The sequence below is a fragment of the Strix aluco genome, chromosome 3 (genome assembly GCF_031877795.1).
Source record: "Strix aluco isolate bStrAlu1 chromosome 3, bStrAlu1.hap1, whole genome shotgun sequence".
Lineage (NCBI taxonomy): Eukaryota > Metazoa > Chordata > Aves > Strigiformes > Strigidae > Strix > Strix aluco.
This window is the reverse complement of record NC_133933.1, coordinates 102,931,099-102,944,312: the sequence shown is the minus strand read 5'-3', so window position 1 is coordinate 102,944,312 and position 13,214 is coordinate 102,931,099. Positions and strand designations below refer to the sequence as shown.

The following is a 13,214-nucleotide window of genomic DNA, read 5'->3' as shown; positions in this document are numbered from 1 at the left end:
GCTAGTAGTCTGAGAGACTTTAGATGTGTAATGATTTCTGTTTCATCTTAGTTACAACACTAACGCACTATGACCCCAAGCATATCATTCAATTATCTGTTGCTCTTTCCCCATTGGTAACATGAGAATACCAATGCCCACATATATATTTGCATACTTTCCACTTAATCTTTTATCTTTACTTTATTTCAAAGATTGTTCTCCTGGTACATAAGCTTCCTTTCCTTCTGAAACTTCCCTGACTGAATATTTGCAAAGTTTAATTATAGAGAACTGCTTATGTTTAAAAGGAATGTGAAGATATAATGACATTTCACATTCTCAATACTAAAATACTATTAAGTCTAGAAATATAAATTATTGGAGCAATTATAGAAGCAGGAATAACACTATTATTGCAATCAACTGTTGTTGTAGGTATTTGAAAACAATCTTTAATTTCCCTTTGAGTGTATCAATCTTCTCTGCAGAGGAACAAGCTGTTGTAAACAATTAATGAAACTAAAGCTAGCATGAAATTAATTATTCTGAAACATGTCTTGAGATTTCAGAAATAATACATTCTTTTTTTCAATATCTAATTTAAAATGTCTTTTTTCTGTGTGTAATTTGGTTTCTATTCCCCTGTTGTTTTTCAAGTCTTAGAAAACAGTTATCGTAAACAGCTTTAAAAACCCAATGTTTGAAAAAGATGACATTATTTAACTGTTTAACTGATTTTGCCATTTACCTGTTTCTTAGATATGACAAGTCTGAAGTATGCATGTCACATTCTTTAATGAAGAAATAGGATATGGTTTAAAAATAAGTAATAAACAAAGCTGTCACAGAATTGGAGTTTTTTCGCTGTGTAGAGACATCAGGACAAGATGTCTGCCAGTCAGCTATTTATGGTTTAGTTTTCCTCTTTACTGTTGAGCTCTGCCTTCCTACACTGTCAGATGGATCCACTAAACTTTGAAAAGGACAGTTTGCAGAGTCATAAAAACAATTTCCTGCTGTGCATGAAACAGTTTGCAGTGCTTGAACTTGGATGAATTTGTCCAAGATGTTTCAGTGTGTGTATCTGTTATCTTGTTTTCTACCCATGTCTTCAGATCCTTCAGAATTCCTGCCCAGGCAAATTTTCTATCTTTGTCCTGTGGGTACACAACATCAGAGAACTGTAGATGTGTATGAGGAAGGAGTGGCAGAGATGAGCTGTTATGGACTGACCACAACCCCCATTCCCTATCCCCCTGTGCTGTTCGGGGCAAGGAGAGAGAGGAGTTGGGTGTGACATTGAGTCTGGGAAAAAACATAAGGAATATCCACTTTGTCCACAAAGCCAGTCGTCTCAACATGGAAGGTAATCATACTGGTCAGGCAGAGTTTCCCATTGGTAAATCCATGCTGGTTGTTCACAAGGACCTGCTTGTCCCTCATTTGTTTCTACAGTTGTCTCAGGAACTGAGTTGTGCCACTGGCCTAACCAGCTCATGGTTCCCCAGATCTTCCTCCCTGATCTTTTTGAAGAAGAACATGACATCACATTTGTCTTTTTCCAATCATAAGGAACCTCCTCTGATTTAGAGGTGATAGAGAGTGGCCTTGTGATAAAATTATCCAGTGGCATATGCTTGTATGCATCCCATCTGGCCCCATGATACTTTATATGTTTGGTTTACTCAAGTAGTCCATAACTTTATCTTGCTCTACTGTTGGTAGTGTTTCTCCCCACCAATGACTAGGCACAGAGATCTGAAAGATCTGAGGCTACTGATTGGTGAAGAAATCTATTATGACATTATTTGCCCAGATGTTCATTTAAATGTATCACTGCCTTGAGGGTAAGGCTGTAATCTGTTCTCCTGAAGTGTCTTCCCAAGCTGTGACAGCAACCAGGGAAATTAGTAGAGGGTGACTAGGAAGGAAATTCAAACTTCTGTTGATAGCGTGCTAGAAACATGAAATAGCCTGGCCAGTGGAAACATATGTAGTTGGTGCTTATGAAGCCTTCCAGTCTAGAACTACTATGACTTTGTTTATTGCTATTTTTGGTCAAAATGGTGTATAATAGGCAGAATGCCAGTCAGGTTCAGAACAGACTCAAAACACCTCAATAAGTACATACAGAGAAACAGTAATTTCCCTTAATAAGGCCTGAAAGACCCTATGGTTTCCTAATGAGGAAGACTGAAACAATTCTCTTCCTTAAAAAAAAGTCAAAGTCTACCCGTTATAGTACCACATATACAGAATGGCATTAAAGAACAAAAGGGAAAGCAGTCAGGACAGGGAGGTAATTCCCCTCATTTTTTGAGAAGATTCAACTCTTTGAGACTGAAAGGCAGAGAGTAATTGTCGTACCTTGCCTTACATGTTGAGGGCACTCTGACTCTAAGCAATACCAAATAATAAACATACAGACAAAAAATAAATATGTGGAAAAAATGCATGGACACTTGAGAGCTGATTAGGAAATTGTAGTACAGGAAATCCTCAGAGGACACAATATTTTAACCTGAGGGCTACACAGATCATATCAAACTTCACTGATAAAGAAAGGAAGAGGAATCTAGACTGGAAATTAATAGTGTAGCTGAGCCAATTCCAGTAATACAGAACTCCTGTGTCAACAGTTTCTGTCACTGACAGGTAGCAGTTCCTGTTAGACAGAAGCTGAAGCAGTCTAGGGTCTGAAGTCAGTGCTCTCTACAACTTCCACAATATTGGAAGGTAGGAGAGCCAACAGCAGAGCAAACTACTCCAGTGAGAGAAGGAGCTCATCTAAAACAAGACAATGTATTATTAGGCAGATACTATGGATATCACAAGGGTCATTATCAGACTTGACTCCAAGAACGATCAGAGCATTTACCAGAAAAAGCTGAGTCTCAGCTGGAGCAGAAATCTCCCTTGAAGAAAACTGCAGGATGAAGGTCAGAAACAGACCTTTTCTGTTTCAGGGATGGTGAAGATTTTACAATAAAAGCCTGACTGCCTGGGTCAAATCTAATGAGAAAGAAACTTCCTGGAGTGGCTTCCTACTGCTGGGATTGAAAAGCCCACATAGAGAGAACTTGGATAGACAGTTCTCCATTCCCTGACAAAAAGGAAAAATATAGCCTTTATAGACTGCATGTGGCTTATAGCCAACAGACTTTGATAGAAAAGCCAAGGAAAATTAAACTTGTCTAAAGCTACAAAAAAGTAAAAATTAAGCAAGATGAGACACTAAGATCAAAATGAACACAAAAATCACAAAGGAGCAAAGAAGATGAAGTGAAATAAAAGGCTGAGGTAATCTCAAACAGAAAGCAACGAACTGCAAAAAAGCTTCATGGAAACTAGAGAGGCAACTGAGTATCGAGGATATATTTTTACCTTTCAGGGAAGTTATATGAACAAATGCTTTCCAAGTACTAATAGAGGTTAAGTATCACCAGCTTGAGCACTTGCACACGTCCCACACCTATCACATCTAAATAACAAGCATGGACCATAACATTTCACCTGTTAAACCTGAATTAAGAACAGAATAATCTATTGAACTGCAATATCCTTAAAGAAAGCAAGCCCATCTTGATATGACAATCCAAGAAATACATAGGCAAAATGTTTTAGCAGTAAGTTACCTTTAAGCCATTGTGTTTTATCACTATTTTAACTTGTGTAAGATAAACCTATTTTTCTGGATTTTATTTTGCCTTTAGCTAGTGAGAAGCTATTTACCATCTCAAACTTCCTTCTCACATACACATTATTATGTATAACCCTCAAACAAATTGCTTTTTTACCTACTCCTAAATACACTCCACGGATTGAACTTCTCTAAGCCTTCACTATAAATTATGTGGGGGATCCCCCAAAACATTTTATTTTAGCTTCTAGAAGACAGGTCATTTAAACATTGAAAATGTAATTTTTTTATCTTATTAGTATAGAAAATTTCTTGAAGATACATTTCTATAGTAAATAAAGTTTTATATGCAACTAATAGGATAAAATATTCCAGATGAATGGATAGTTTTCATATGAACGCTTGAATTAAAGGAAAAGTTATATAACTACAAATACAATTTGATGTGTTCTTTTAATGCCAGTATATGATATTTAGAAGTATACTTTTGGCTGAGTACTTTGCAACCCTAAAAACACCTACTCACAAGAACTTTTAAGCTGGTTTTCAACAGTATTGTCACTTCATTGGTTACTGTACAATTTATTATAAGGTGAAAGCAATCGAGAAATGCTGCATTAAAATAAAAGCATCAAAACCATGTCTTTGCTGGAAATGAATGTATTTGCCTTATGATAAGATGACCTTCACTTACCGAAGAACAGAGCAGAAATAAAAAGGTTAAAACAATTGTCACAGTGTGAAATCTAGCCTTAAGTGTGCCTTAGAAAATTAATCTGGATGTCCAGCTCTGACTATATGATTCTGCTGTGCACTGGGAAAACAAAAAAACCTGCAGATTAACTTTGTCACAGTTGTGGGATGACACTTATCCAAAGATCACTGCTCAGATAATTGAGACCTGGACTACACCAACCCAACGTTCACAGTTTAGTTCATTCCACTATGTGTGGAAAATAAATAAAGACTTACAGATAATCTTTGTTATGTAATGATAAACAGCTTTACATTCTGTCAACACATTTGGGACATGAGACTAGAGGGTGAAATAATTCAGGTAGCAACACTGGTTGGTTTTAGATGAGGGAAAAGTCAGAGATTAATTTGGAGCTATGTGACTTGCAAGGCCACTGGCACCTTATGCCACAATTTAATTTAAAAAAATTTGTACATAGTTATGGCAATAGGCCCTTGGGTGCAGAGGGGCACTCCATACTCAGACACCTGACAAGATGTAGAAGGCTGAGCCATCTGGGAACTGCTTTGCACAGAGGCCACACTACCAGGAGCTGGACTGAGTGTCCCCTGGGTGTATGGTGAAGCCTCAAATGAATTACAGGGGCTGGGTATCTGTTATTGTGACTACTCTACCTCAATTTCCTCCATAACAACAATTCAGTAATGATCCACTTCTCACCAATCTGCATGACCCTGCGTATACTCTTCTTCACTAGCTCTGTGCTAGCCCTATTGCATATTACTTCTCACCCCTGCATGTGCTGTTACCCTAGCTTCATACAGAGCCCCACAAATTCAAGCCCCTATAACATACCTCTCATTCATTAATGCAGTTCCACAGGTTAACTCTCTCTTGCTTGGTTCATTTTTACACACAGTGATCTGTGCCAGCACAGGATGCAAGCAGAGAGCCTTTTTCATTATGGAACCCAGTGCACTTATACTTTTCACATCTTCATAGAACTAGCAAGAGGTAACAGGTACGCCCTCTAAATTTGATCATATTTGCTACTTAACTCTGCATACTCAAGGCAAACAGGATTACAGATCATAATAACGTTAGGCCAGAATGCTGTATCTGTACACTTCATTCACCAAAGTTCTACACACCAGCAAAACTCTGCAAAGGACCATACTCATCTCTTAGGTGTAATCCTCAAAAATCTGTAAGTAATTTTTATTTTTTGCATAGTTTATATCTCTGCAGTTATATCTTATTCAATATGCCACTCCCGAAAATATCAAACATCTTAAATAAAAATAAATAATAATTTTAAAAATACCTGTTTTATTGCATAATGATGAGGCAAACCACCAACAAATATGGATCCTGTTTCAAGCCAGTGTGAACTGGACCAGAAATTTCTAGGTATTCTTGTCTTTGCAGATATCCCCAGGACTGACATTTCTGCTTCACATGGTACCATGCCTTGCCTACATAAATTTAGAAATAGGCACATTTTACCACCATATATAGTTTACATTACAGTCTATCTGACAAATTAATTAGGCTGTTACTAAACCAATGAGGAAAGGAAATCAAGTAAATAGCTGTTTTTACATTAAAGACCATAAACATAAAAGAAGCTGTTTAACAAGCTGTAAGTTGGCATGTCTTTGGGGTTTGAATTTCCATTAAAATGAAGCTATATTGTAAATCTGAGCAGTGCAATTGCTAAAAAAGCCAAAGCATATAATAATGGCTGAATAAAAAAGTTAGACAATTTATAACAATAACAAGAAGGCTTTGTAATTTGGAAAAAAGACATCTATTGACCTCAAATATTTTAAATATCCTTCTTTTACATCACAAAAAAAGATAACCCAAAAAAGCAATTTAAAATAAACTGCATCTTAGACAGTGTAGATGTACTATAATCTGTAATACTTATCTTCAAAAGCATCATTACTAAAACTGAAGGCAGTAATATTAGTCCCTGAAATTAATACATTCCCTTTCCCTCCCCCTGTCCACACACCCTCTTAACAGTGTTGCTCTTAACAGCATGCATAAATTGTTAGCAATAAACTGAAGATGCAAAGTAAACAACTTGGTTTTCTTCAATTTTTCTTTTTAATGATGCAAAGCTCATTTACATTACAATAACTAACTGGCAGCAAGCACTTCGTCTTCATGAAAGAAAGCACAGTGAAGAAATACCAAAACTAAACAAGAGACTCTCACGTAGGAATTTCTTTCAGCCAGTCCTTCTCCCTGCACACAAAACAAATCAGAACTCAGTCATCTGTATGTTTAAAAATATTCAAGTGCCTTTGTAATATAGGTGCCAGAAAATAATCTATGTGAAAATAGCATATACAAAAAAACCCCCTATAAAAGCAACAGTCTGTAATTTAGCTAGAATGCTCTAAGTATGAATTCAGTTTATCTTTGATAATGCAAAATTACCTTCTGAAACTTATTAGTTACAATAAGACAACAGAAAGTTTTCTTTGATATCTTCTGTCAGATAATGATATATAAAAGATTTCTCAGATACTATTTGGTAAGTTTTCTATCATTTTTTAATTGAGAGAAGAGAGACTGAACATTAGCAACATTTGCAAACAGTTCTCTGTTTTCTGCACAATTTTTTTTTGGTGATACTTTCAGAAAAATAGGCAAACATGGTATTAGCCTTTTAACAGAAAGGACTATAAATGTTTTTATAAGCAAAACAGCCTGTTCATCTTATGGTAAATAACTTCAGATGAAGAATATAAATTTTTGTTTTGCTGCGAAAATCAACATTAAAGAAGAGAAATAAATTGGATTTTTAATTCTGTGGACTAAAAATAAACTTCTTAAGGGATCAGTTCAGGGGATATTTTGTTGTCACCTCGATTTTTGCAAAGTTTTTTGAAACTTGCTATTTAATAGCTGACATGAATGAGAAAAAGGAGAAAATTGTAGCCAAAACTGCAATCAAGGAAAGGAATGTTCTCCTACCATGTTTTGCAGATATTATGCAATGGTTGTATGTCTAAGCACATCCACAAGGTTCTGCAGCACACTATTTTCATTATTTGCTTACAAAGGAAGCTTGCTGATAATATGTGTAACCCATACATTCATTCTCAGTAGCTCTGTTTGCAACGATCAAGCAGTTTTTCCTAAGGCTTGAACCCAGTGTAACATCTTGGATATATTCATTTTACAGGAGAAAGCTGTGGTGAAAGTTCTAAGAAAAAGATATTGACTTTTAAATATAAAAAATTTCTTCTTTTTCTGATAAAAGGGCATAATATTTATGAATAAAAGCATAATAATAGGATAAAACTCTTTCTGAAATATTTTAAATCAGACTTGTTTTAATGAAATATAATTCTTATGATTGGAGTGGAAGATGGTCAGGAGGGGAACTGACAGGCATTTTTTATTTTTTTAAACTAATTAACAGATGTGCTAAATGAAGGAAAGCTCCCCAGACAACTTTTTTTATTTTTTTCAAATTACTATTAAATTTCTTCTACACATTTTGAGATGCTAATGGTGTAACTGGGTATGTGACCATGTATGTACTTCTATTACACAAGCACCCTATTTACTAATGTACTTCTTTTCACATTAGCTTTAGACATATTTGTTAGCTTGTCCTTAGTAGCACATATGATGGATATGAAGAGATATTTTTGTGCGCATATATAAACATATTTTGAAATTAATTCCCAGTACTTTATATCAGAAAACAAGTTAGTTCAATTCAATAACATGAGCTGCCTTTGCCCTAAGCTTGTTAGAATGTCAGCCATGCACCTTTGATTGTGCTTGATTGAATCTAGCAGGGTCTGGCCAAATTAGAATAACAACCTTAAACCATTATTGTTTAGCATTTGCTGATGATACAATCACCGACTCGTATATGCACTCTATGAAATTTCCATCAGGCTTTTAAAATACTTTTTCTACAATCAGCACATTGGGTGCTTTAAAGGTCAAGTAAGAAGACAGAGCTTTTTGCATAATTATAAATGTGGAAATGCATACAGGAACTCTCAAGCACTTTTGCTGGGTAAGCTACCAGTAATTGTGCCTCAGTCCAGCCCAGCAGTAATAGTTCATAGTTTCCTCATTTGTACTCACATAAATGTAATGATTAGATACTGGCCTATTAATTATAACCTGAAGATGAGTTCTGTCTAAACAGTATTAAATCCATTGCCCAATGCCTTGCAGGTTGGAAGGATGGAAAGGTCAGATAATAATTTGATAACTGTTGGGATAACGGTACCTAAACATGACAATGTCTGCATGAAATCCAAATCCTTTTACATAATGTCCTTACCTGATGACATTTGTTAGTGATGATTAAATGACATGTTTGGGATTATCATAAAATGGTAAAAAGGTAATAAAACAAATGGGGGAGAGGAGGAAGGAAAGGGGAATGTCCAGGTAAAGTATTAAGTGTCAGTCATGCTGTCCTGCCTTGCTGGGAATAAAGCTTATTTAATCTGGTTTTCCTGATAAGAAAGAGAAATCTCTTGTCCTAGAAACAAGATTGAAACTTTCACCCATCTCTAGCAATTGCACTTTAATGTGATCATGCTAAACAACAACAAACAATTCACTAATTACTCTTGAACTATTTGGGATGTAATGCTGGCATTCAGTCTCTTAAAAACATCGGTAGGTTTGCAAACAGCTATATCAAATATGATGTAGCTGTAGTTGTGAACTACAAGAATTAAAGAGAATTTTTATTATCATATATTCTAAAAAACAATCCCAAAGTTCCCTGATTTTATTGAAGACAACTGATTAAAGCTGAGAAATATATTTAACTTTCACTGTGTTTAATTATTATTTTACAGATTTCTTCTCTTAAAAAAATCAAAACCAACTCATGTTTCCCTCTGTTTTCACTCAGTATCTAGTAGTTTTCATTTTCTGATTTCATACTCAAACTGCTTCTTGCGGTAGAATGTGTATTTTTGTAATATTGTAACAAAACTATAGACCTATTGTCACAGACAATTAAGAGTTATGTTTTCTTAATACACATTTAAAAGGTGCGATCAGTTTTGACCCAGCACTGGTTTTGAAGCCCTTAAGGCTTTCCAAGGGTGTTTGAGACAACTTCCAGAATGGGACATCTGGACCTCTTTGCTCAGAAATGTTGTGCAGGTTTCACCCTTGGAGGTTTTCAAAACCTGACTGAATAAAGCCCTGAGCAACCTGGTCTGACCCCTTGGCTGGCCCTGCTTTGAGCAGGAGGTTGGACTAGAGACCTCTTGATGTCCCTTCTAGCCTGAATTATCCTATGATAATTACTACCTCATAGTAATAACATTTAGAGAATAAGGCAGAATCTCATACTATCCTCAGCATATTTATTTAGATAGAAAATATACCATTTACACTCACAGATATTAAATTTTCACTCTGCAGTAAGATGCATCATTTTAGACTGCTCATATCTGCTGGTGTTGACCGTGCCTTACTGAGACACCAGAAAACACACTTTCATGTTGCAGATGAACTGATGAATCAACAACATAATTTTCTCATTCCCTCTGACAGCAGATTCATACTTCCTGGACCTGGAGCTGCTTTCTTAGTCTGGTCTTAGAGAGGGATTTAACTAAATAAATAAGATCAATGAACTTAATGACAAGGCATGATGCAAATTTCTGTAAGAATACACGGGGAAAAAAATAATTTTTGTTTCATATTTTAAGAAATTAATACATATGGTACCCCCTTATTCTTTTCACAAAGGGACTTAAAAAGGTCCTCAACACGAGTTCAAGTCTTGACACATAATCATCCATATTTTTATGAAGTCATCACAGTTCCTGTTACAGTTGCCACGTAATCTAGCTATCACCTCCAATTCTGAAAATGAAACAGTTCACCGGTTACTGCCATTCAGGAATCATTCCTAATCTACTCTATGTTGCAATAAATATTTTTATAGACATGATCTGGGACCTGCTAGCCGGCCTCAGGTCCAGAGAATAGTCTTCAGATTTCAGTTTTATTTACTAATACAGATTTAGATAGAGATAAAAAACCAGTGATCTATGTCTCTGGCCACTTCTGTCTTTGCATTTTGGAGAGCTTTAAGTTTCCTGCTGCTCATATAGTAACAACCCTAAATACTATTTACAGAAATTAAACTTAGAAAACAATATGCACTTATTTCAAGTTGATGTAGATGTAAATAAAGTGTCATTTAGTGAAAACCTTGGCCCAGTTAAGAGAACTGTGTTGAAGCGTTCAGACAGTGGCAAGTTTACAGTGGGATCTAGACTTACAACACTGACATTTTATTTCAAGTGAAACTGAAAGACTGCACTGAATATCATTATACAGTGGGAATTCATATTTACATCAAGTCTGCAGACCAACATTATTTCTGGTCTCTATACCCTGTCGCTGTTCTCCTTAATATCATTTCTATGCTTGTGACTTGGGGCCAAGGCCGCCACAGAACACTGAACACACTTTTAGTATCCATAAACATCTTTTGATTTTCCTCAGAAAATAAAAAAGAACAAAATTTTAGGTATGTTGTCTGATATTAGAGTCTTACTCTACTGTTTTTATGTTCCTGTCCCTGCAATAAACCATTTCAGAAGATAAAGTAGAAAATTTTCATTCTTAGATGTAAGACTAATGAGCTCTTTTGAGATCAAAAGTAAAAGAAAGCAACAATGACAAAAACATTTTTAGTATTTATTTAGTTAAATACCCTGTACAAGATATTTATACACCATAGATTTGTCTCTTCAATGATTCTAAATTTTAACCTCTGAATGTGTCCTTTGATGGCAGAGTTCTGAAAAGGTGTAGAATGTGATTTGTACCCAGGATGTGGCATGAATAACTAAGTAAGCTTTTATCTTAAAGAATGTCTAAGACAACAGTTTATATCAAACTAATTGGTGGTATTGTCGCTATTAACTGTTATTATGATCAGTTTAGTATAATTAAATCCATTGCATTCAATTACATTGTTAGAAAAAGGCAGTTGCTTATTCTCTGTTGACTCATATGAAGTTTATGAAAAATAGTCACACTTTGTGGAATATAAAAAACATGCACAACACATTGAGCTTCAATTTCATGACTTTTTTCAATCTAGTTAAGATTTTTTTCATTGCATTGATGCAAAATAAAAATTATTTAGCTGCAAACAAATGCACTTAGTTTTAATCTCTTGTTTTATTTGAAGATTTGATCAGTGAAGGATTTATTGTATACTGAGGCAGATATGCAAGAAGAAAGTCTCCTTTCAATTTCTAGAAACTAACTGCAAGATATGAAAATATTAATGTCAAGTTTTTCTGTCCTAATTTCTAGGTTTCATCCATTTCCATCATTCTTTCTTTCTCAGGGAAATGTTAGTTCTTAGTTATTGTTGAATGAATAAAGCATTTGTTGTAGCCAGGTGTATTCTGACGGCTGGTAATGCAGAACTGAGATCTTTACTATACAATATTTGAAAGGAGTATGATCCTGTAACATCAGTAGTATAACAGCATGATTTTTTTCTGAAAGAAAGCTTGTTTCAGAAAGAAAGTTAAGTTTCTTATTTTAAGATGACAAATGTTAAACTAACATTTCAGAGAAATCCTGAATGTGAATGAAGGATTGTGAATATTTACAGTAGATATGGTGGAGCCTGGATCATCTCACTGGCATTTCTTATACATCTATAGGTGTAGTCTGACCAGCCTGAATATGGTAAAACCAACCAAGTCTCCCTGAGGCCAAAAGTCTCCTTTTGAAGGGACTCTAAAGTGTCACCCTTTTGTTGAAGTGACTTCTCCAAAAAGATGTAAAAGGACTCCCCTTTTTAAAGACAGATTGTATTTAGAGCACAAGATTACCAGATTTTTAAAAGGTAATTTTTTTAAATAAAGAAAATGTAGAAATAAGTGTGTTAGATAAAATAAAAGGCTTGAAAGCAAATTTATTCTCTAACTGGAATAAATTCCTTTCTATATACTGTTGGTCCCGAACAAAATCTTCTTCCTTCCGTGGTCTTACAAGGCTCACCTTAGTGCTTACTTCCTACAGCAGCCAGACTCTGCTTTTATTTTTTCAGGATTTTCCCAGTCTGTGCTGTTGCTGCAGACTGCAAGCTCCATTGTGTCCTTCAGGGAGACAAAGCTTATTTGCTTTCAGAAGAAGGCCAACCTCCCTGCCTCCAGATGACTCTGACTGAAAGGGAATCATGGGGGATAAAATAGAAAGACAGCTTCCTTCTTACTAAGTAGGAGTTACAGTGTACAGTATTCACACAGCACTGTCTGAATAAACAAGACAGCTATACTGCTTGTCCCTCTCTCTGCATATCTCTCTTTCTTCAGTGAGAAAAGGATGGCTTGAATCAATACCTGCCTCAGTACAATGACTGTCATAAAACTTATGCCTTCAGGCTTCTGGATGCAATGTGCAGTGCCTAACAGCATTTTTCTCCCAGTACAGAACCAACTAATTATTTTTGTTTCTCCATTGTTTAGGACATCTCTCAAAAAGCAAAGCTTGTCATGAAAGGATATCTAGCAGGTAAAAATATCTTAGAGGTGAGAGTGAATTACACCTTCTAAATGTCTGCCACTGTTTGTTCATATAGTCGGGGTCACATAGCTGAGACATAGGGTTAGCAGGGTCAGAAAGGAATCTTTACACAGCTTTTATTTTCAGTTGTTCACTGAAGTACTGTCTGGGGTTTGCCAGCTAGAATAATTTGGATATATAAATTCCTCACAAATTATGTGTGTTTAGGAAGAGGTGACAACAGTAGAATGTATCTTAGGAAAATATTTAAGGAGTAGAAGGGTTTGATTTAACTGAAGTGTGTGGCTTTCTGAATATTGATCATTTATGACATAGAAGAGG

The 13,214-nt window shown here is 35.5% G+C and overlaps 1 protein-coding gene across 1 annotated transcript in view; it reads right to left on the bottom strand.

The window, feature by feature from the left end:
• The window catches only part of EYS (eyes shut homolog), a 1,110,009-nt gene that overhangs the window by 308,579 nt on the left and 788,216 nt on the right, over positions 1-13,214 (bottom strand). The window contains exon 35 of the mRNA XM_074819828.1: positions 5,644-5,794. Coding sequence (XP_074675929.1) covers positions 5,644-5,794 — 151 coding nt within the window. The remainder of the gene's footprint in view (positions 1-5,643; positions 5,795-13,214) is intronic.